This window comes from Misgurnus anguillicaudatus, chromosome 22 (genome assembly GCF_027580225.2).
Source record: "Misgurnus anguillicaudatus chromosome 22, ASM2758022v2, whole genome shotgun sequence".
Lineage (NCBI taxonomy): Eukaryota > Metazoa > Chordata > Actinopteri > Cypriniformes > Cobitidae > Misgurnus > Misgurnus anguillicaudatus.
Window position 1 is genome coordinate 43,933,380 of NC_073358.2, and position 22,153 is coordinate 43,955,532.

Here is a 22,153-nt window from a genome sequence, read left to right on the forward strand (position 1 = left end):
TTTTAATTTCATTCATGTCACTTTAAAAACTTTGTGTGGTTTGATGCCTCAAATGTTTTAAAATATTAAATGTAGTAATCGATTTAATAGGCTGTCAGTATACAACATTCACATCAATTAAAAACCAACTTTTTAAACGTCTATAAAGAACTACAATGTGGTTAACCCAGTTAAATAACCACAAAAGAGTTTTACAAATGTGTAGCAATCGAAACACAACTACTCAAAAGAAATTCAAAAGAACAACTATTTTAATAGGCAAGAAATACAGTCAAAATATTCAAACTAGTATATGGCCACAACATATACCTATAACCCACTAAACATATTAGTTAGTTATATTACAAATACTGGCAAAAGAAGATAAATCTGGCCTTGCGTGCATATATAAACACTACTAAGTTACAATCTAACTGGGGAGTGCTATGCATTTTTCCAAAAGCAAGTAAATGGTAGAAATGCTATAATTATAAGATGATGAGAAAGCATTTAAGACTTTATAATAAAAAAACAGACTTGACTTGATTATCACCTGCAGTGCAATCTTAAGCCTGCTACAAAGCGCCGGCCCTGAGTTATACAATAATCTCTAAACACTGTTTTGTCAAATCCCACCCGAAAAGACCTGCAACATGAGTGAACAAAAACACACCCATCAACTGTGACATCACAGATCTTAATGTCCTCCATAGTGGTAACAATAAGAAAACAAGTAGACAATTTTTTGTGATCGGTTTAGATGATGATACTCAATTGCAATAGTGCACTGTTATGATCTCTTTAGCGTGATTATCCCTTTTATTTGATAACATACATCAAATTTTTACCTTATATTATCTCAGCAGCGTATAAAAGTATTGAGCAGATTAGTAACTATGATAGTTATGAAATTTATGGAAGCACTAGTTTTTTTTTTACAAGAATATGCTCATGCCCACAGACCCTTAGGCACCAAAGGTTAGTCAATCAAAACATTTCTTAAAGGAACAATCTATTCAAAAATGAAAATTTTAAATCTGTATATAATTGAACTGAATTTCTGAAGAAGCATTGACGTGCTCTTGACATAAACGGTAGTCCATCTAACTAATAAAAAAGACTATAAATACAGTAAAGTTTAAATATAGTTTGTTGTATGGACTACTTATAAAAAGTTTTAAAGGGATAGTTCACCCAAAAATGCAAATTCAGTCATCATTTACCCTCAAGTTGTTACAAACCTGTATGCATTTCTTTGTTCTGCTGAACACAAAGTAAGATATTTCAAGCATTTTAATCACTTTTCACTGATTCCCATTTTCTTTTAATCGTACTATGAAAGTCAATTTCATCTTGATTACAAAAATCTTCCTTTGTGTTTAACAGAACCAAGAAATGTATACAGGTACTGAGCAATTTATTTATTTTTGGGTGAGCTAACCCTTTAAGCAACACAATATATGTATAAATTAAGTAGACTTTACATACAACAGTGCATGATAAATATACACTTTAAGGGTGATTCTTTTTTTCATTCTAAAACTTCAGCTTGTGTCCCATGAAAAAACATTATACAATATAAGAACATCCCAAAAGTACTGACAGCATTTTTATTTTTGCATAAACTATTCCTTTAGTTGTATACTGTACTGTATAATATTCATCTGCATGAGAAAAACTTACATTTACAGTACACAAGCTACTGTGTCAACTGCCAGCTTTGTCTCGTTTCACGATGAAAAACATGGACGACACGAATAGCATAGGAAAGAAATACAAAGTGCAGATCCAAGTTTTTCCACACACCCACCCCAGCTCAAAAATGACTGATGCATTATTCATTTGATTGACGTTGCAAATGTAAATGGCAAGACTTGGGATTGCCATCTAGTGGAAAAAAGAGGTATTACACCTGCCCACTGCAGATTTGTTCCCCACAAACATCAAGAATGAGGCTTTGAGCATTTCACCCGCATTAGCTCTTAAAACGGGTCTGCTCACATATGTGGTTGAATTTCCTGAAAAAGAAAAAAGGCATTATTAGTATAATCAATAACTATGATATACACTGTCAAAAATAAAGGTACGAAGCTGTCACTGGGGCAGTACCCTTTAAAAAAGGTCCTTATATGTACCATTTAGGTACAAATATGTACCTTTAAAGGTACATTTTGGCAGTTCAAAGTACTAATATGCACCCTTTGGGTACAAAGGTGTACCTTTTGGAAAGGGTACTGTCCCAGTGACAACTTTTGTACCTTTATTTCTGAGAGTGTATTACTGGATGTCCCGAACAGAATTTATCTACTTAAATGTTAAATTGCTGCCCTCTACTGGTAGATCAAAGTATTGAGCGCCTCAATGGATAAGAATGATAATTTTGGAAGCTCATGGTATATCTTTGTATTTGTTTTAATCAAATCTGTAATAAGGCAGCAGAATTTATATTTGTGGAAGAATAAGCTTTAAAGTATTTACGTAGCATGATGTGCTTTCACTTGTGTCCGACAGTTGCGTCCCCAGTAGCAGTCCGGTCTGGAGGTAACTGCATCTGATGAATAAAAACAACCTTAGCATGATTGAGAAATCCAAGTATTGGGACAAAAAAAGTAAAATTCCTGTTTGTTGTGGAGTCAAGAAATGTCTAAACATTAAAAGGTGAATATATGAGACAAAAGTACAGAATGTCACATTTAATACGTTTTAACAATTTAGCAACTTAACGTTTGGATTTTAATTCTTCTAACTGATGTGACCATAAAATTGTCTGACAAGTTTTAAGTGATGAACTGTGTCCCGATGCATTAATTGTTCACACATCAGAGTCTTGCATTTGATGATAACACACAAGTCAGGATGAAATGTTGTTGTTGTTTGTTAAAAAGCATGTACGTGTTAAAACATGTTGATAAAAAATATGTTATTAAAATGTGACAAAGTTCTTGTCTCTATAGCAAAAGGAAACATTTTGTCTTTACAGTCCCAATACTTAAGACAGGCACTGTATATCAGCATGTTATGATGATACCTATCATCTATTATATTCACAGAAAAAAAATTATTGTTTGTCCTGTAGCGGCTACCGTAGCTTCTCTATGCGTTTCGAAAGAGAGAATTGAGCCTGTGGTCTCACCACTAGATGCCGCTAAAATCTACACACCGGTCCTTTAAATTACAATAGTTTTGTGAGCACAATAACACCTTGTATTCTACTTAGGGATGCACGATATATCGGCCGACATATCGTTATCGCCGATAACTGCCTATTTTTAATATTATCGGTCTGATAGCAAAATTAGGCACAATAAATGAAAGCCGATAAATGATGGATTATTTTGGTTTGTTGAACCACTTCACTTGCTCATTGCTGGCCATGTGGAGTTTTGATTGGTGCTTTCTGTGACATAGCACGAAGATGACACGTGTTGTGGGCTTAAGAAGAGTATGCTAGTCTAGCGCAAAGACAAGATGTCCGCGGTCTGGGAGTTTTTCATTGTGAAACCAATATGAATATTTATCGGCCTATATATATCGGTTATTGGCCCCCAAATATAAAGAGTTATCGGTATCGCCCAAAATTTCCATATCGGTGCATCCCTAATTCTACTCTATATTTAATGTATATATATTGAATGATTTTCTGTGTTTATTTTTTTTACGTGAAGCTCCTTTGAAAGGATGCAACACTGTGAAAAAACATGATATAAATCAATTAAATTTGTACCTGGTAGCTCTGATAGGGGAATATGTTCTCTGTATTTATACGCCAGCTCTCTAAAGGTACGAAGTCCACAGCAATAGCACAGGAAGGAGTTTGTGGTAATTCTATAATCTGAAACATGTGCACATACAAACATGAAAGAGATCTCAGAAAAATTATAATTAAGAAATAATAACAATTGAACCTAGATGTGGGTAAAAGTTTTATCATCACAAAATAATTGATTATCAATATTGTGACGTTCATTTCTGCAAATATCCTATACAGCAAAAAATAAAAAAAATTCCTGGACAAAAATATGTTTTAAATATATGCTAAATAAAAAGTAAAGCTTAATTAAATATATGTTTTTGAATTTGAAAATATATTTAGTTTTAACCTTCATATATGAACATATATTTCAAAATGTATTTCAGGGGCGACAAATTTCTAATTTTACATTCGGAAAATTATATTTTATCTGTCCCAAAATATTAAATATATAAGTATATTTTGTTTATTATTATTATATTTTGTATAATTTAATTTGAATCTTTTAAGCAGTTATGTTTACAAGTTATTCTTCCTATGCCACGTGAATATAAACACTTTAAAATATATTTATAGGTCACATCCCATATGGCAAAAATATTTTCAAATATATTTCAAAATATACAAAAAAATATATTAGTGAAAAATACATTTTTGTAAACAAATTTCAGCACACATATTTTTTTGCAATTATATTTTGTATATTTTGAATAATGTCTGAAAATTATAATTTTTTTGGCCATATGGGATGGGACCCGGGACCACAAAAATAAATATTAAAAAAAGAGAGAGATTTATACATCCTCTAAAAGTTAAATAAATAAACTTTGTTAGGATAGGACAATATTTGGCAGATATACAACTATTTGAAAATCTGAAATATTGAGAAAATCACCTTGAAAATGAAGTCTACTCACAAAAATAAAGTTTTGATATATTTACGGTAGAAAATTTACAAATTATCTTCATGGATCATGATCTTAACTTTATGGGGCGGTTTCCCAGATAGGGTTTAGATTAATCCAGGACTAGGCCTCAGTTATATTAGGACATTTAAGTAGTTTTTCAAACAAAAAACAACACTATTATGCATCTTGAGACAAGGTGTTTTTAAATTAAAGGCAACTAGGATAAGCCCCGTCCCGTAAATTGCCCCAATATCCTAATGATTTTTGGCATGAAACAAAAATCGATCATTTTGACTCATGCAATTAATATAATGCGACAAATATAACCATCCAACTTAAGACTGGTCCAGGGTTACATATCTCCAATCTCTAACTTGAACAAATCAACTGTTAATATTATCAAATGCTAGTTAACGTACCTGACAGATGATACAAGCCTTGCTGTACACCCTGAAGTGCTTCCTGTAGCATGTGTCTCCATGTCATTCCTCTAGAGCTCAAATAATTCTGCAACAAAGATGGCAAAACAAGTTCTGTAACATTTACATTTACGCATTTGGCAGATTAAGCTAGCAGTTGTGTAGCAGTTAAAGTTTTTTGCATGTACAGTAGCTGTGAGGGAACAGAACATACCCGAAGTACTTCTGACTCGTACTGATTGTTGTTTAAAACTCCATCCAGACATTTATCAGTCAGGTTGAGCTCTATGAAGAGACCACAAGCATGAGATCACAACACAGGTATACTATTACATCCAACAGTTTAACCAATCAGAAACCTACCGCTGAAACGTGCCAGGCAACCATGACAACCAATCCGCTGGCAGCCCCAGTACACATGACAGAACGGTTTCTGACACACCATACCGTGCAGAGATCAATAGACCAATAAAAAACCAATCAGGTGCTTCAATGATAACATTGATGGACTGTGTAAGTGCCACTCACAGTGCTGGGGTGATATCTGCGGCGCCAGATGTTCAGAGCGTCGGTCAGGCATGGGCTGAAGACAGCAGGTACAGATGAGGTGGTTACCCTGAGGAGGACATCTGAACTCTTGAGGACCTGCAGGAGAAACACAATGAAGAACATCAGCACTGAATTTCTGATATTGCATGTACAGTATGGGTGTTTGGACTGGGACAATTAATCGCGATTCAAACTAATAATTAGGGTTGTGACAATTAATCGGGGAAATGCGCGTTTCCTCAATGAATGAATTTGAATGAATTCAGAATCGATTTCAGACAGGTCTTTTTAATAGGAACGCGATGCATCGATGCACATCCCTACTAATAATACCTGTCTGATATCAATAATGTATCGCAAAGGCGATATTATGCACAGCTCTTTCATGTATTATGGCTTTTTAAACACTATGAAATCAGTATGAAGTTATTATCATTACCGTAATTCATTGGGAAGCATAGCAAACATAACTACACAATTAATCGTCCCAGTCCTAGCACGTGTGTAATGTTAGCATGAATAACCTGTAGTGTTATCAGATGATGTGGAAGGGCCGTCTCCAGGTGCTTTAGCTTCTGATGGAGCAGGTTCACAGATCCACAGGGCAGAACTTAGCTCCTTACGATAACCCAAACACTGCCGACATGTCATGTAGGGCTGACTATAAACACACACACATAGGTTTGTCTTTGAGTGACATCACAGTTGCAGGCTTTCTTTCAAAAGTTTACACCAATTAATGACACCTCATTCGCCGCCAGCCTTTTTTGAAAAGTTGCCCGCCAGCATTTTTTTGTGATTTTCACAAAAGTAAAAAAAAAACTTTTGAAAATATATAAACATACAAATATTTCAAATGAAAGAACAGACCCTCTGCTTTCAAACAAACAAAACGGGAAAAACTGTTCATCCTATAGTCAGCCCTAGAGCTGCAACTAACGAATATTTCTTCTGTCGACTAATCTAGCGATTATTTTTCCGATTAGTCGACTACTCTAACGACTATTTTTTATTATTAATATAGTGTTCTTTTTTTATTAGCTATTTAATCTGTTGGATAATCTGTTTTTCTACTCTCTGTCTGATCTGACAGTCATTGTTTGTTTTATTGTATTTTAACACAACTGAATGCTATTTTCACATATTATCAGACATATAGGGGCGGTTTCCCAGACAGGGATTAGACTAGTCCTAGACTAAAATAAATATAAGAGCTGTTCAAACTGAAAACATTTTGCACTGACATATCTTAAAATACATCAGTGCCCTTTGTTTTGCCTCAAAATGCACACAAGTAATGTTTTTAATAAGGCATGTTTGTTTAAACTAATTATATTACTTAATTAAACTAAGGTCTAGTCCTGGCTTAAGCTAATCTCTGTCCAGGAAACCACCCCAAAGACTATTAAAATAGTGACTAAACATGACCCAATAACCTTGTGTTTAATCCAACCAGCTGTTACTTTAACTACTAAGTTACTAAAATCTTTATTTATAAATGCGACATCGCAGACAATTCGGCGCAAAAATTGCCATTACACAGAGTTACTACAGAAGGCATGCGCGGGCATAGGAGAGAGAGAGCTCGCGCACAAGCACATAGAGAACCAGTGTGTGTAAGAAAACACTGCTAACCTTTCATGATAAACTCGAATCAGTCGTCTTCTCTGCCAGTAACATCTGACGTTTACGTGAAAATGCAAGTACACAGAGGAATCCGCATGGAAAACACAGCCAACTTTTAATTCTTTCACTCAGTGTCATGTACGAGAGGCGCTGTCTAGGGGCTTCACGCAGAGAAAGAGAGAGAGAGCGCGCGCACACAAGAGGGGCACCACCGAGCGCTCACAACAATAAATGAAGCCGTTTTAAATGAAAATAAAAATTTAAATGTTGCGGCCATTGTTGATTTTGTGGCGCACACAAACAAATCAATGTATGGAAAACACTGCCAGGAGCAGAAGGCGCAATTACGCGAGATGAATGTAAACAGCGACGCGTCAACGCGTCAACGCATTTTACGCATGTCGACGTAATCGATGACGTCGACGAGTCGTTGCAGCACTAGTCAGCCCAATAGAAAACATTTGCATAATGTTTTTTTACAAAATTCATTTTTTTGCTGAACATTTTTTATTTTTGTGAAGGAATTTTGTTAGATATCAGCTTCAGAACGATTTTCAAAACATAAACGCTGTGTAAAATAAAATAAAAAATTGTATTCAAAACTTTTTTATAAATTAGGGGTGTGTGCCATCCAGTGGATAATCGCAGTATACTAGATAACCATAAAACCTCATCAGTAACACGTTTTTTTATGCAAAAGTTTTCTCTTAAATGACATAAATTAATTATATCTCGTCAATGGCGGGGAAAGAGTTAATGAGTATAGTAATATACATTTTTTTGAGTAACTAACCCAACACTGTTTAGCACTGCATTGGCAGTGCCAAAGATTATAGGTTTGATACCCAGGTAAAACACATAACTGCTGAAATGTATCGTTTAAATGCACTGTAAGTTGCTTTGGTTATACACTTTTACTAGCAAAAAATAACATTTGATTGTTTTTTAAAGCCCTGTTGGCTTTATATATCTATATCAGATATCGACAGAGAGAACATGTTGCAAATATAAAGTCACATGACGAACAAACCTCAAATCAGAAGTGTCGCTGTCATTATCCGAGAGATCGAACAGATAGTCTGAACTTCCCTCTTCGTCCGAGAAGGAACGTTCGATCTTCGGCTGCAGCATGTCCTGCGTGATCTTGTTGCGGGCATCCATGCTGCGCAAGTCGTCTTGACTACGACATTTTCCTGTCACGCAAACAAATTTCCAGACACTAGTGAGACTAAGTTGGTTATAGTGCGTACAGGTTTGTTTAGCAAGGTGTTTTACCAGGGTGTTGGAGCAGGTAGGCCTCCACCAGGTTGTTGAGAATGTGGTTCTTACGAATCCTCTCCACGGGACAGCGACATGTGGGGCAGAGGGATGAGCGCTCCATCCAACCAGAATAACACGCAGCGCAAAACGTATGCATGCAGGGCTGAAGACTACAGTAATGGACACAGACGCACGCAAATTATTGGTAAAGGATTGAGTTAGCAGCGCAAAGGTTGTGGGTTCGATTCCCACGCATGCTGATAAATAATGCACTTTAAGTTCCTTTGGATAAAAGTGTACCAAATGTTTGCGCTAGTTCAAAGGATTTAGTTGATGATTTGTAATGGGACTGACCTGACACAATCATGCAGCAGATCTTGGCAGATGATGCATGTAAGGGATTCCTCCATCTTATCGGTTTTGTCTCCCTCTGTCTGCTCTCTACCGGCTGCTCCTCTGGAACTGAGCTGAGGAGATGCCGGAGAAACCGAGGAGTCACTGTGAGTAGATCCAAAAGCTACCTGATCATCTAAAGAGAGAGAGAAACAAAAAGCAATAACACAGGATTAACACAATAGCCCTGTGGTTAGTGCGGCAACATTTAGCACCAGGACGCACCCGGCGACCCATCTTAAAGGTCCTTTGCAGATCCTGCTCCCCCTTCTCCACCCAACGCTTTCTTGTCAACTCTTAACTATCCTGTGCCAATAAAGGCATTATTTTTTTTTAAATAAAAAACCTTCCTGTATTATAAATTAGCACGTTTTAAAACAGAAAATCAATCTAGCGTTAAATAAAGAAAAATGAAAACACAATCAACAGCCCTGTGTAAACTGGCACGTCAGCAGGGTTGCCAGGTCTTCACAGCAAAACCTGCCCAATTGCTCCTCAAAACTAGCCCAATTGCGTTTTGAGGGGGATAAAATCCGCGAAAGAGTTAAAGGTCCACTGCATAGATTTTTTGCCGCATCTAGTGGTGAGATTGTGAATTGCAACCAATAGCTCAGTTCACAGCTTACCCTTCCCTTTCGAAATGCATATTTAGGCCTATATTTTATTAAAAGGGACATTTCAGAAGACTTTTTAAAGATGTAAAAAAATCTTTGGTGTCCTCAGAGTACATATGTGAAGTTTTAGCTCAAAATACCATATAGATAATTTATTATATCATGTTAAAATTGACACTTTGTAGATGTGCGCAAAAATGAGCAGTTTTTGGGTGTGTCCTTTAAAATGCAAATGAGCTGATCTCTGCACTAAATGGCAGTGCTGTGGTTGGATAGTGCAGATTAAGGAGCGGTATTATCCCCGTCTGACATCACAAGGGGAGCCAAATTTCAAATGACAAATTTTTTCACATGCTTGCAGAGAATGGTTTACCAAAACTTAGTTACTGGGTTGATCTTTTTCACATTTTCTAGGTTAATAGAAGCACTGGGACCCAATAATAGCACTGGAAAAAGTCAGATTTTCATAATGTGTTATAATAGGTTATAATAGGTTTAATTAATGATAATAAACCTGCTATGATGTTCAAATCATTCTCAAGACACATCCTCATTACGTTCACAGCAGGGCGGCAGTGGCTCAGTGGTTCATGTAGGTTGTCTACAAACTAGAAGATTGGTGGTTCAATCCCCGGCTCCACCGGACCAAGTGTCGAGGTGTCCTTGAGCAAGACACCTAACCCCAACTGCTCCCGACGAGCTGGATGGTGCCTTGCATGGCTGACAGCACCATCGGTGTATGAATGTGTGCGTGAATAGGTGAATGTGAGGCAAACTTGTAAAGTTTATTTACCATTCACCTCACCCCTCTTTCATTATCTTACTAAAAATGGCAATATCAGCAAAACAGGAAAAACATAACCAGCTGTTTAAACACAAACCTGTCTTTCTGAAACCAGGGCTGTTATCATAACATAACTTATCTGTTCTCGTACACTAACTCCTTCCACTAGATTTATCACTGACTGCTTTCCAAATGTTTGTCAAGTGTGCAGATGACACATACAGATGTTCAGACTGCTCATATCTAACAGAAATAATGAACTCTTAACAACATTTCCCGCTTATCTTACTGTACCTTGTTCAATTTTTCTTCTTTTTCTCTCAGTTTCCATCTGCTGCCCTCCATCAGTCCAGAAAGTTCTCTTCAGACAGGAGTGATTCACTATTGCATCCGCAGGGCTTCCTACTGCGGCATTCTGGGAAAAACCTGAAGACTCGATTTGCTTTTCATTCTCATAACCTGCAAAAGAAAAAAGGTCATGATTAGTCATCTCACATGCCCAGCGAGACTTCTCTCTCTAAAACTAGACAAACTCCTTAAACGGTACAAAATTCCTAAGTTAGTCTGATAATTTTTTTTTAACGCCATTTCAGTATCTATGGCTATATCCATATACAAATCAATCTAATACTAATCAATTCACCTAACCTTAATGTCTTTGGACTGCGGGAAGAAATCGAGTAAAACCACGCTGACAAAGGGATGCTAATGTAAACTCCACAAAACTGACTGAGATTGTCTGTTTATGTGGGTGATTCTCACGAAACCATTGAAACACCACGGCACTAATGATTTTAGCTTTAAAATGTGTAATATAGTAACATTAAAAAGCATCAGAATTAACACAATACTGTGTTCTACCTTGCACAATGTGTGATTTCAACATAAGAATTTATAATTGGAAATTTTATCTCATTTTCTGCTGAAATTCTCATTACCGCAATGTGTCCGGCTGTGTTTGAACATGCGTTATGTTGTAATTTAATCAAATTAAAACCAAAATATTAAGAAAAAAATAAATGGATGTTTTGCTAGACTACTTTAGATGACAGAAAAAATATTTACTGAATATTCATGTATAATAATAATGAAGAAAAATTAGGAAAATGATGTGTCCACGCCTGATGTTCTCATCCTCCGCAACACTTTTTGAGAACAGTTTAAGCACACATACAGAATTTTAATAAAGTTTGATTTTGAGTGACCAAGCACATGGACCAGTTACTTCAAGATGGGTACCAGGTAAGATCATTTTTTTACAGTTAATTTGAAATATTGTCTTGTCAGAATGCTTACATGACATTTTGAGTATCATTACCGCAACAGATGCTTATTAAATGTTAATTTAATTAATAGGAGCATAATACTTTGATTTTAAATGCATGTGCAGAATCTCCAAATTATGTTCTTTCAGGTTTGTCATGTCATTTTGAAAATAAGTCAGTGTTGATGTTTTCTGACTGTTGCGGTAATGAAATTTTTAATACAAATTTTTTAAATTATGTTAAAGTGTTAAATGATAAGTAAAAGTTTTTAAATTAATGTTCCCATTTACTCCAGACTTTGTTTTTCAATGTCTGGTGGGAAAAAAAGTAAATTTAAGCAATTTTTACATTTTCATGCTTGACATTTTTAAAACCAAGTTTTCGTGAGAATCACCCATGTATAGTCAAGTCTGTTAAACCCTTTTTTTTTACATGCAAGCTGCTTGAGTGTCTAAATACTTTAAGGGGCTTCTTTAAGAATAGTGTGGCTCAGGCAATGTCTACTGATAAGGGACCAACTTCCCTAGCTGTCTCTTTGGCGCCACCAGCATAAGAAACCGGCAGACTTAAATACAGATGAGATGACGCAAGCATTTCTTGTAGATAGCAGCATGAAATATATAAACTTGCAAGAAAGTGTTGATTGCAATTACCAGAGCATGTAGATAAAGACATGTTGAAGAAGTGGAAGGAAGAAGTGGAGGTAGATGGCTGGGGTTCCTCATGGCCACACTGAGGTAAAGGCTTCACAATAACAGGCTCTACAGGTGCCGGTTCGCTCTCCGTTTCGGTGAGATCGGATTCCTCTTCTCCTCCAGCATCTGTGAAAAATTACTTTCAATTATTTATTGCTTTAAAGAAACATTTAGGCAAAAATGAAAGTTCTGCCATCTGCTCTTTTTCATTGTAAATGCCTTTTAAAATGCAGAAAAAGCTAAATAAATATTAACCAAAATGTTCACACCGTTTATTTCAATACAATGAAATGTCATTGAGAAAGAAACGTCTTTATTTTAGCTCCAAACTGATGTGAAAGTCATGTAGCAATATCATAGCCTCATGTGTAGATGAGCTTTAAATATACAGTAGTGGTGATGTCCAGGTGGGATTTTTGTTTTACAATATTTACTTTTAATGCCCCGTTAGGTTAGATTTGCATGGTACAAAACAGACAAACACCGATTTTTTAAGGTATTTACCTTAAATAATTTGGGTTTATTTGAATATAAAAAACAGCATATAAAAACAAACAAATCTCACATGCAATAAAGCATCCACTGACTATAATGTTATCTGTTATTAACATCCATTGATCCTTTTTTGTGGTTACATGTGTTGCATGTAATTATTTTGCTAAGGCTCCTTAAATTCACCTCAAAGCTGAGCATAGTTTATACTTCAAACATACCAATGCAACATGCATACGACATTTTTAATGCATCTTTAAAAAAAAAATTATTACATTTTTAAGCAAAAATGTAAAATTTTCAAAGTTTGGCCGAAGATAGCCAACTGCATTTGACCCATAGGTGAAGTTTCAAATTTGTGTTTGGGGGGCACCTTTCGGCAAACAAGGGTACTGCATGCTTTGATATTAGTAAGAGAGTACAGTTTCGGTGCTTTTACATACGGTTTAAATTAGTTAAAACTATTTTAGCCTTAGGTTACTCAGACTACCCATTAAAATATTAAGATTAGACAAATAAAATATGAATTCTCAAATTTCTATTTCATTAATAGCTCAGACAAAATCATAATTGGCTCTGGTCTGGGGGCAGTGCCCCACCTGCCCCCCAAATTATGCCTATGATTTGATCTCGCATCAATTCAAAATGCATAAATTCTTGTCAGATATATGTGCCATAATCAGATTGAGATTTGCGAGTTGCTGAATGGGGAAGATTATCAACAGTTAGCTTCAAACCTCTAATCTGATTTGACAAGAGACGCTCCAAAAGTGCTAAAACAGACCCGGACATGCATGCTTTACAGTTTTGTATCACCCATCAAAAGCAACTAATGAAAGACACAAAACTATCAATTTACCCAGCACACATGCGACTGTGAAGGCAGAAAATCGCACACAATCACAATCTCTCTGATTTAAGTGACATTTTTGGAAAAGCATCAGTTGGATCTAACATCTAACGATCCAAAGGCAGAACTTTCATTTTAGGATGAACAAACCCTTTGAGACACCATCTGTATGAAATGTTATACACAAGGTTTGTTTACCTTCAGTGTCCTGTGAGGCACTTTCTTCTGGCATGATGGCCTGATAAACATAAGCAATGTCTGCAAAACAGAGAACAGAAGATCAATGCTGCAAACACATCAAACAACCGACACCGAGATGTGAAAGCTGTGTCATCTGTTTAGAAACAACTGAACTACAAAAGCAGCAAATGCTTAACAAATGTGAAAACAAACTTACTCTGCTCTGGCTCGCTCTTCCTGTACACAAAGTAAATGACATCACCGTTTTGCAGTAAGTGCGTCTGTTTCTTCACCAGTTTGGACATGTTTATCACCGTTCCATTGGTGCTCATGCAAACAAACACAGATCATATTGTCTGTTCACACCTTTTTGTAATGCTATTGAGGGTTGATTAATGGCCTTTTAATGACTTTTATTTTTAAAGAAACAGTTCACCCAAAAATTCGAACTTTATTATTATTTATTCATAGGGCTGACACGATTATGACATTTGGCTGAAGGTTAATTGCCTAATAAATTGTGGCGATTATGGCGATTGATTGCCTGTTTTTATTTTATTGCTTTGACATTTAATTCTCATATAGTTTTTTCTTTTTTTATGAAATAATTTCCACATATTGTTGTGATTATTAAAATTACATTTTTTGCAAGGTTTACCTGGCAGTAAATTTTAATACACACTAGGGCTGCACGATAAATCGCATGTGTTTGTCACGCACATCTCGTCAGTAATGCCGGTTCCTTGATTAGTATTAAATCGCCATCAGCTGTTTTCAGATGGAGCAGCTTTAACTGCACAGAGCCGTAGTTCCCTGACAATCAGGGCAATTTCGCATTAATTATCGCGGACGTATCGCCTGCGATATGTATGCGATATGGCCCAAATTGTCAGGGAACTACGGCTCTGTGCAGTTAATGTCGCGCCATCTGAAAACAGCTGATGGCGATTTAATACTAATCAAGGAACCGGCATTACTGACGTGATGCGCATGGTATCGCATGCGATTTATCGTGCAGCCCTAATACACACAACACATATATAAGTAATCTGATACGGTCTCGTTTATACAGGCACTGCAGCTCCCCCTTGTGTTTTTTAGAGAGATGTGCAATCATTGCGGTGATCTGAAATCATCATGATGACGTCATACGCGATAAGACGATTATTTAATTATTGTGACAGCCCTATTTTATTCATCCTCATGACATTTTAACCCCAATGTTTTTAGTTGTTCGACAGAACTAGGGATGTTAACAATTAATCGATCTTCGATTAATTTTCGATAAGAATTTACTCGATAAAACTTAACGATTGTTGAAAAACAAGATCATGCACGTGTGTGCGGCGCCTGCGCAAAACACATACAGTCGGAGAAAAAAAATAAGCGAGCGCGCAAAAGTTAAACTACTAGCTATGATCACAACGATGCTCGATGCCAAGCACATGCATGTGCTTTTTAACGTCATGCGAGACGAGGCTGGCTGGCTGCCAACGCAACGAAATTACATCCGCAGTGAATCTGACAGGGTCCGACGCAGAAAATGCAAATACGTTTAGGATACTGAAAGCAAAGACCGTTTTCGTGGAAGCCTGCAAGATTAGCATACTGTAGCAACGCTGCTATATACAGAGAAGGAGACCAGAAGCCGTTTTTAATGAACAGATTAAAATGTAATCTTAAATTATGGCAAGAAACTGTCAAATGTAAACTGTAACTGACTGTCGTTACACCCTGAATGCCCGCAACATATATCACTGATCGTCATTATTGACTGGCTGAGGCGCTGCGTGTTTTCTAATGAAAGGTTGGCATCTCCTTAATATAAGCATCTTTGCTGAAAGTACGTCTAAGCTGAGGTGACGACGAGAAAAGTGCCCTTCGTGTGCTTCTTGGATATAATTACAAACAGTGTATCAACGACTCGGAAAGCGAGGTAAACAACTTGGTAAATAACACTTGATGATAATAAAACTGTTATTTTGACATGGACTTTCATGCGTCTGTTGCAGAGTGCCCATGTGAGGCGGAGTTATACACTGTGTCTATTAGTTATTATATTTCATTACGAGACAAGTTTAAATTGATGATTTTATCAAAACAACAACTACATTGACTCATTTTACAATCCCACTAGCATGTTATTTAGACAAAATAAAATCTTTTAATTCGCGTGAGGAAGCTGTCGTTTTTATGCACACTTTTATGTCATTGGCTATATGCCATTGCAGTGTAGGCTTATTGCACTATTACTGTTAACGATTATTCGATTGATTGATCGTTAATTTAAATGATCATCGAATATGGGAAATTGCATAAATTGAAATCCCTAGACAGAACCCAAACACAGATTTTTTTAAAGGTGTTGTTTGGGGGTTTACTGGTTACTATGGGAGTGAATAGCGAACACCTCGGTTGAGAAAGTATAAGAAGTAATAGAGAAGAGGTGAGGGATTTTGCAAACGTTCTTCAGTCTGCATCGCTCACGTAATGAGAAAAAATTAAACTTTCAACAATGACTTGTGCAAAATCAATTACACCAATAAATGTACATTTCGCCGGGCTACGCATTTGGCAAAACATTCAGCAGACATACTCGCTTATTTAGCTGAATGAAAGTCTACAGGATGCTTTTATGTATTCAAAAACTACATACGAAGATCAACCCCTAACTGTTAAACAAATTAACTAATTATTCACTAAAGCACAGATTAAATCTTATGAGAGAAATGGATATATATTTGCCTTAGAGCCATGCTTGTCATTAATTTAATTCACTTTCTAATGTAATTATAAGTCACTTAGTGTAATTTGCAGATACTTGATTGAACTACAAACAAACTGAAGCTAATAAAAGCTTTAAACAGGCATGACATATTTCATTACTGTTATAAACCACTCTTTTTACAATCTTTTTTTGGCTTAAACAGTTTATATTGAATTTAGTTTCATTTTAAACAATACAAAAGCAGAAACACTTTACACTGGTACAACATTATTCAACAATGATGGACACTAGATAGACTTTTTAAGAAAGTCATGTTAAACAGGTGACTGTACCTCATGTCCTCCAGCCACACCTTTCCTGAGTCCTGATCTTGAGTGATTTTACAGTGATCCCCTGAGACCAGTTTATTTGCAGGGAATGAGAGGTCACATCCTAAAAACAAAAGATCAGGTTATGATAAACAAAATGTGACCCTGTCTGTGAAAACTCATCTAAAGGGCTTACTGTTTTATTTCTACACAAAATCATCTCATATAATGTAAAGGGCATTCTGTTAAACTATAATCTTGATATCTTAATTATAAACGGAGTAAAGGTCAAGGCCATTTTCTCCTTGTTGAAAAGACTGTTCACATAAAATGATCATAGTACAAAAGTAAAACGTAATGCAAACAATGTTTTGTGTTGACTATAATAAAGACTGTCATTTTCTTCATCAGTTCTGTTTGCATCCTCCAACCTCTTAAAGCAATAAAATAAGCAAAAAAATTCTGTCATCATTTACTCACCCACACATTATTTCAAACCTGTATCAATTTTTCTGCTCAACACAAATGAGATATTTAAAAAATGTTAAAGGTGCAGTGTGTACATTTTTGAAGGATCTCTTGACAGAAATGCGATAAAATATACATAACTATATTATCAGTGGTGTAAAATAGGGTCGTGCCGATAGACGATAGTATTGTGTATCGACGATTGTCAGACATATTGCTAATAGCGGGCTTTCATGACGATAGTTGGCAATCGCTATTATCATCATAGTTTCACATTAACATGCGTATTTGCATGCTTTTCCTCGCATGAGAGGGTTTGTGGGCTTTACGGCACATTCACACGGGGCGTAAGCGTTAACGCTTAACGGAAGGCTTGTCTTAAGCATGGCCAACAGCCAATCACAGTGGCCGCTACACATGCTCCGTTCTTCCATTAACGTAATTGGCTGGCTCAGTCTACGTAATTTGCATAAGGCGATCTGATTGGCTGACGCACGCGTTGCCGCTTGAAGAGTTGAGAAATGTTCAACTTCTGCCGCAAGCAACGGCACTGATGTGGCGCCGACAGATCCACAATTCAGTTCGGCAACGCATGACGTCACCCATTAAAAGTGAATGGGAAGCGTTAACGCTGACGCCCCGTGTGAATGCGGCGTTACTTTGCACAACAGAGCTTGTAATGCGTGCGGATTCCTTCTCGCATGCACGTGGACTCAATGCGCGCGACTTGGACTCTTGGACCTTAACTTGTAATACGCGCGCCTCTGACATTTCCTTGCACTAGAGAGGTTATTAGGCACGCAAAGGGTTAAAACCAGCGAGTTTGTTGTTCCCACTCCTTGACATGCAGGAAATTTTAAAGCACCTGGACTTAATGACATCAGTTTTAAGAAAGTTGCGGTGATGACAGTAATGACGCGGATGGATTAATGGCATCAGTTTTAAGAAGGTTGCGGTGATGACAGTAATGACGCGGATGGATCAATGACATCAGTTTTACGAAGGTTGCGGTGATGACAGTGTTGCCATTGCTTTTTTGTCCACCAGTCAAGTGAATTGTCATAAATAAGTAAAAAAATGAACAAATAAATGAGCAAGTAAACTACCCCCCCCGATATTAGCGTGTTTCGGCGATCTAACAGGCGTGACGATCTCAAAATGGGGCATATCGCCCAACATCAGTGTAAAAGGCCTTACATAATGAACTGTATTGTTTTTATTACCTTAGAATGAACCGGTTTTATCTACATACACCGCGGGTCCCCTTACATGGAAGTCGCCATTTTGCGCCGCCATGTTTCTACAGTAGCCCTAAATGGACAAACTGCTCTAGTATAAAGTGCGCTGTGTCATTACGCTGTCTCAGACAATGACTTTATTATCTGTGGCGGCTACCGTAGCTTCTCTATGCGTTTTGAAAAGGAGGGGTGAGCTGTGAACTGAGCAGTTGGCTGCAATCGCTCAGCTAGATACAGCTAAAAATCTACAGAGTGGACCCTCAGTAACCAAATAGATCTGGGGCACCATTCACTTCCATAATCCATAGTATTATTTTTTCTACAATGGAAGTTAATGGTGCCCCCGATCTGCTTGGTTACAAACATTTTTCAAAATATTTTCATTCGTCTTCAGCAGAACAAAAAACTCATACAGGTTTAGAACGACATGAGGGTGAGTAAACGATGACAGTATTTACATTTTTCAGTAAACTCTCCCTTTAATGCCCTCTCCCTAAAAATGAAAACATCACTTCTGCTAATAAATCTTGAACGTCACTGTAAAGCACCCAGACACATGGAATAAAATTAATTAAAGCGGGAAAGCAGTCTTCCAAAACCAGACAGAGTTAAAGGGAAACAATCTTCGCCTACACAAAACCACAAGACAAAAAAACCTACTTAATATTCCAAGAGCAAGTCTTCAATAGACGCCTTTGTCATTATTTAAGAGGGGGTACATTTGCCTGAACTAAAGAGTCATTCAGGTCGCTGAATGCATGCAGACACTTCACACACATCAGACGGGCTACCTTTATAGAAGAAAGGCTTTAGTAACCAATTACAGATGAGAAACAGAGAAAGTAAATTTATATTAAAAGTAAAATATAAGATCCTGTAAATATCCTATTTAAACCCTACTGAGTGAATTATTATTATTTAGGGATGCACGATATATCGGCCGACATATCGTTATCGGCCGATAACTGCTTATTTTTAATATTATCTGTCTGATAGCAAAATTAGGCCGATAAATGAAAGCCGATAAATGATGGATTATTTTGGTTTGTTGAACCACTTCACTTGCTCATTGCTGGGCATGTGGAGTTTTGATTGGTGCTTTCTGTGACATAGCACGAAGATGACATGTGTTGCGGGCTTAAAGGGGACAGAGAATGAAAATCCCTTTTTACCTTGTCTTTGTTGAATAATGGTAGTCTACCCACATTCACAAACATACAAAAAGTGCTAAACATGCTAAACATCTCAGTCTCATAGAAATTCCTCTTTTAGAAATGTCAGCCAGAAAACAGCCCAATCTGAAAAACTGATGCTTATGACATCACATGCATCTCACTGCCCCTCTACTTTAAAATAATTGGCTACATTTTTTGAGTGGCAGCAAAGTCAGCCAATCAGGAATGAGATTGCAAGTTAAGCCAGTAGGGGGAGCCAAATAGGTGCAAAACTACTTGTTTAAAATCCCCCACCCTAATAGAGCTATCTGAGAGAGGTTTTTAGGAAGCTTCTAAGGCATTACAGACCCAAACAAATTTTTTTTGTCTACATGTCACATCACAGAACAAGGATAAATACTCCGTTCAATCATTCTATGTCACCTTTAAGAAGAGTATGCTAGTCTAGCGCAAAGACAAGATATCCGCGGTCTGGGATTTTTTCATTGTGAAAATAATATGAATATTTATCGGCCTATATATATATCGGTTATCGGCCCCCAAATATAAAGAGTTAATGGTTATCGGTATCGGCCAAAATTTCCATATCGGTGGATCCCTATTATTATTACCAGTTAAACCATTACGAAATTACTTTATGTAGTGTGTTTAGGGTCATATTCCAGTAGGATTTAATGGTGATCTACTGATTCCCATCCACCAGATAACATCACATCGATACAAACCAACACAGAGACCATTACAATGTAAAATAGTAAAGTTGGATTAATTTTAAAAATTACTTCCATTTTTTTCCCAAAAATTTTAAGTGCAACATTTACATTGAGAAATATAAATGTTTTAGGTGTTACAAATTTTCCACCTAAATTTTTTCACAAACACAAAACTTATTATTTTAAGTGTTACCAATTTAAGTACAAACCAATACATTTCCAAGTATAACCATTAAATCCATTAGAACTACCCTGACGGTATCTATTGATTTTTTCGTCAGGGAAATGAAACAGATTTGCTCAACAAAGCAATGCACAAACTCTTAAAATCAAGATAATAAATCAGAAACCTTTTCTTCTTCCCACTGTGCATTCTCTGTTTATAAGCAACACTTCCGATGCAGGAAATGAATCCAGTTTCACTAGTTTTCCCCAGGCTTGTGCCATCTCTTCACCTGTAGCTCACCTGTAAATGAAGCAAATCATACCAACACAATTATCTTTTAATATCCTTAACTTCATAAAGTCTTGACACAAACACCAAACCGCTTCCTCATTCCTCTGCCTTGAGTAACGTTATGTGAGGGCTGTGTTTTGCATAGCAATTGCAAGTCGAAATGTTTTATAATGTATTTAAAACATACTTATACATGACTAATAAACATTAAACACAACATGTTTAGCAAAACGAGTTGTATCTGTTAAACGTTACTTGTAGCTATTCGAGTCAAACTCCGTGCTAACAGCTAACTGAAGCTCTGACATGCTCTGTGTAAAGCGAAAGCACACGAAACGAAAACAATTCATGACACATACATTTTCCGACTACTTTAAGTGACTGTTTTGTGTTTTTGTAGTTCTAACGCAAACTTATCGGTAAAGCTGAGCAATGTTTACGCGCGAGTCTGCTAGCGTGCTGGGTCGCTAGCTCACAATCACATGTTGTGGTTGTTGTTGTTGTTTAAAGCAACAGCTGTGATGTGATGTCTGCGATTGTGATTTACTAACCTGACCGGAGGCCGACAGCATTAGCACACGATGAATTTAATCCACTGTGTGTGCTTTAGTTTATTATTTTCTCCTGCCAGCACTTCCTGCGTGCACAGGCATTTACACGACCATCAGCTGATAGACTGGGAGAGAGAGAGAGAGAGAGAGAGAGAGAGAGAGAGAGAGAGAGAGAGAGAGAGAGAGAGAGAGAGAGAGAGAGAGAGAGAGAGAGAGAGAGAGAGAGAGAAAGAAACTATGGGAATGGAGGCTGGTAGGGGGTTACTATGCTGTGCTTGTGTCTGGTCCGTGTGAAAGCCCTTAACAAAAACCTGTCTGGATGTCTAGACATGAGACAATTTCACACATTACAGCATGAGAACACTGATTTATTTTTTGTAAGTTATCAGTCATCATATATTAAGGAACAACATAAAAAATAATGTAGATCATGGACAGTTTAGACAAATTAAGAGAAAGTTCGAGAGGACTGGGTGAGCCCATTATTTTGTGGCAAAACTCATTTATGCTTTTACCTACTACAGTATATGCCAAATGAACAGAATGCATTGCAATAGATATTACACTATAAACATTGTTTTGTTAATTAAAATAAAGTTAGATCAGAATAAAAATAATATTATTAAAATCCAAAACTGTTAAAACTCTCGAGGAGTTAAAATGATAAATGTTAGGTTATTATAATTTAAATTACATACATTTATGCATTTGACAGACACTTTTATCCAAAGCTACTTGGTATACATGATT

General features: G+C 36.7%; 1 protein-coding gene across 3 annotated transcripts; it reads right to left on the reverse strand.

Annotated features, from left to right (window-relative positions):
* Positions 1-233: 233 nt before the first annotated feature.
* Positions 234-21,559, reverse strand: chfr (checkpoint with forkhead and ring finger domains, E3 ubiquitin protein ligase). 3 transcript variants are annotated; one of them, XM_073860255.1, is made up of 18 exons: positions 21,404-21,559; positions 20,746-20,861; positions 16,826-16,925; positions 13,983-14,092; positions 13,784-13,843; positions 12,202-12,369; positions 10,578-10,742; positions 8,847-9,021; positions 8,508-8,662; positions 8,263-8,425; positions 6,131-6,267; positions 5,584-5,702; positions 5,421-5,502; positions 5,272-5,342; positions 5,058-5,145; positions 3,704-3,811; positions 2,458-2,530; positions 234-1,997 (listed from the first exon to the last, which is right to left on the reverse strand). In XM_073860255.1, exons 2-18 carry the CDS (start codon positions 20,840-20,842, stop codon positions 1,955-1,957), a joined length of 1,914 nt encoding a protein of 637 aa, XP_073716356.1. In that variant the 5' UTR covers positions 20,843-20,861; positions 21,404-21,559; the 3' UTR covers positions 234-1,954. The 3 variants fall into 3 exon arrangements, with proteins under 3 accessions (XP_073716356.1, XP_073716357.1, XP_073716358.1); XM_073860256.1 differs by lacking the exon at positions 21,404-21,559 and adding an exon at positions 21,212-21,349; XM_073860257.1 differs by lacking the exon at positions 21,404-21,559 and adding an exon at positions 21,108-21,230.
* Positions 21,560-22,153: the final 594 nt, after the last annotated feature.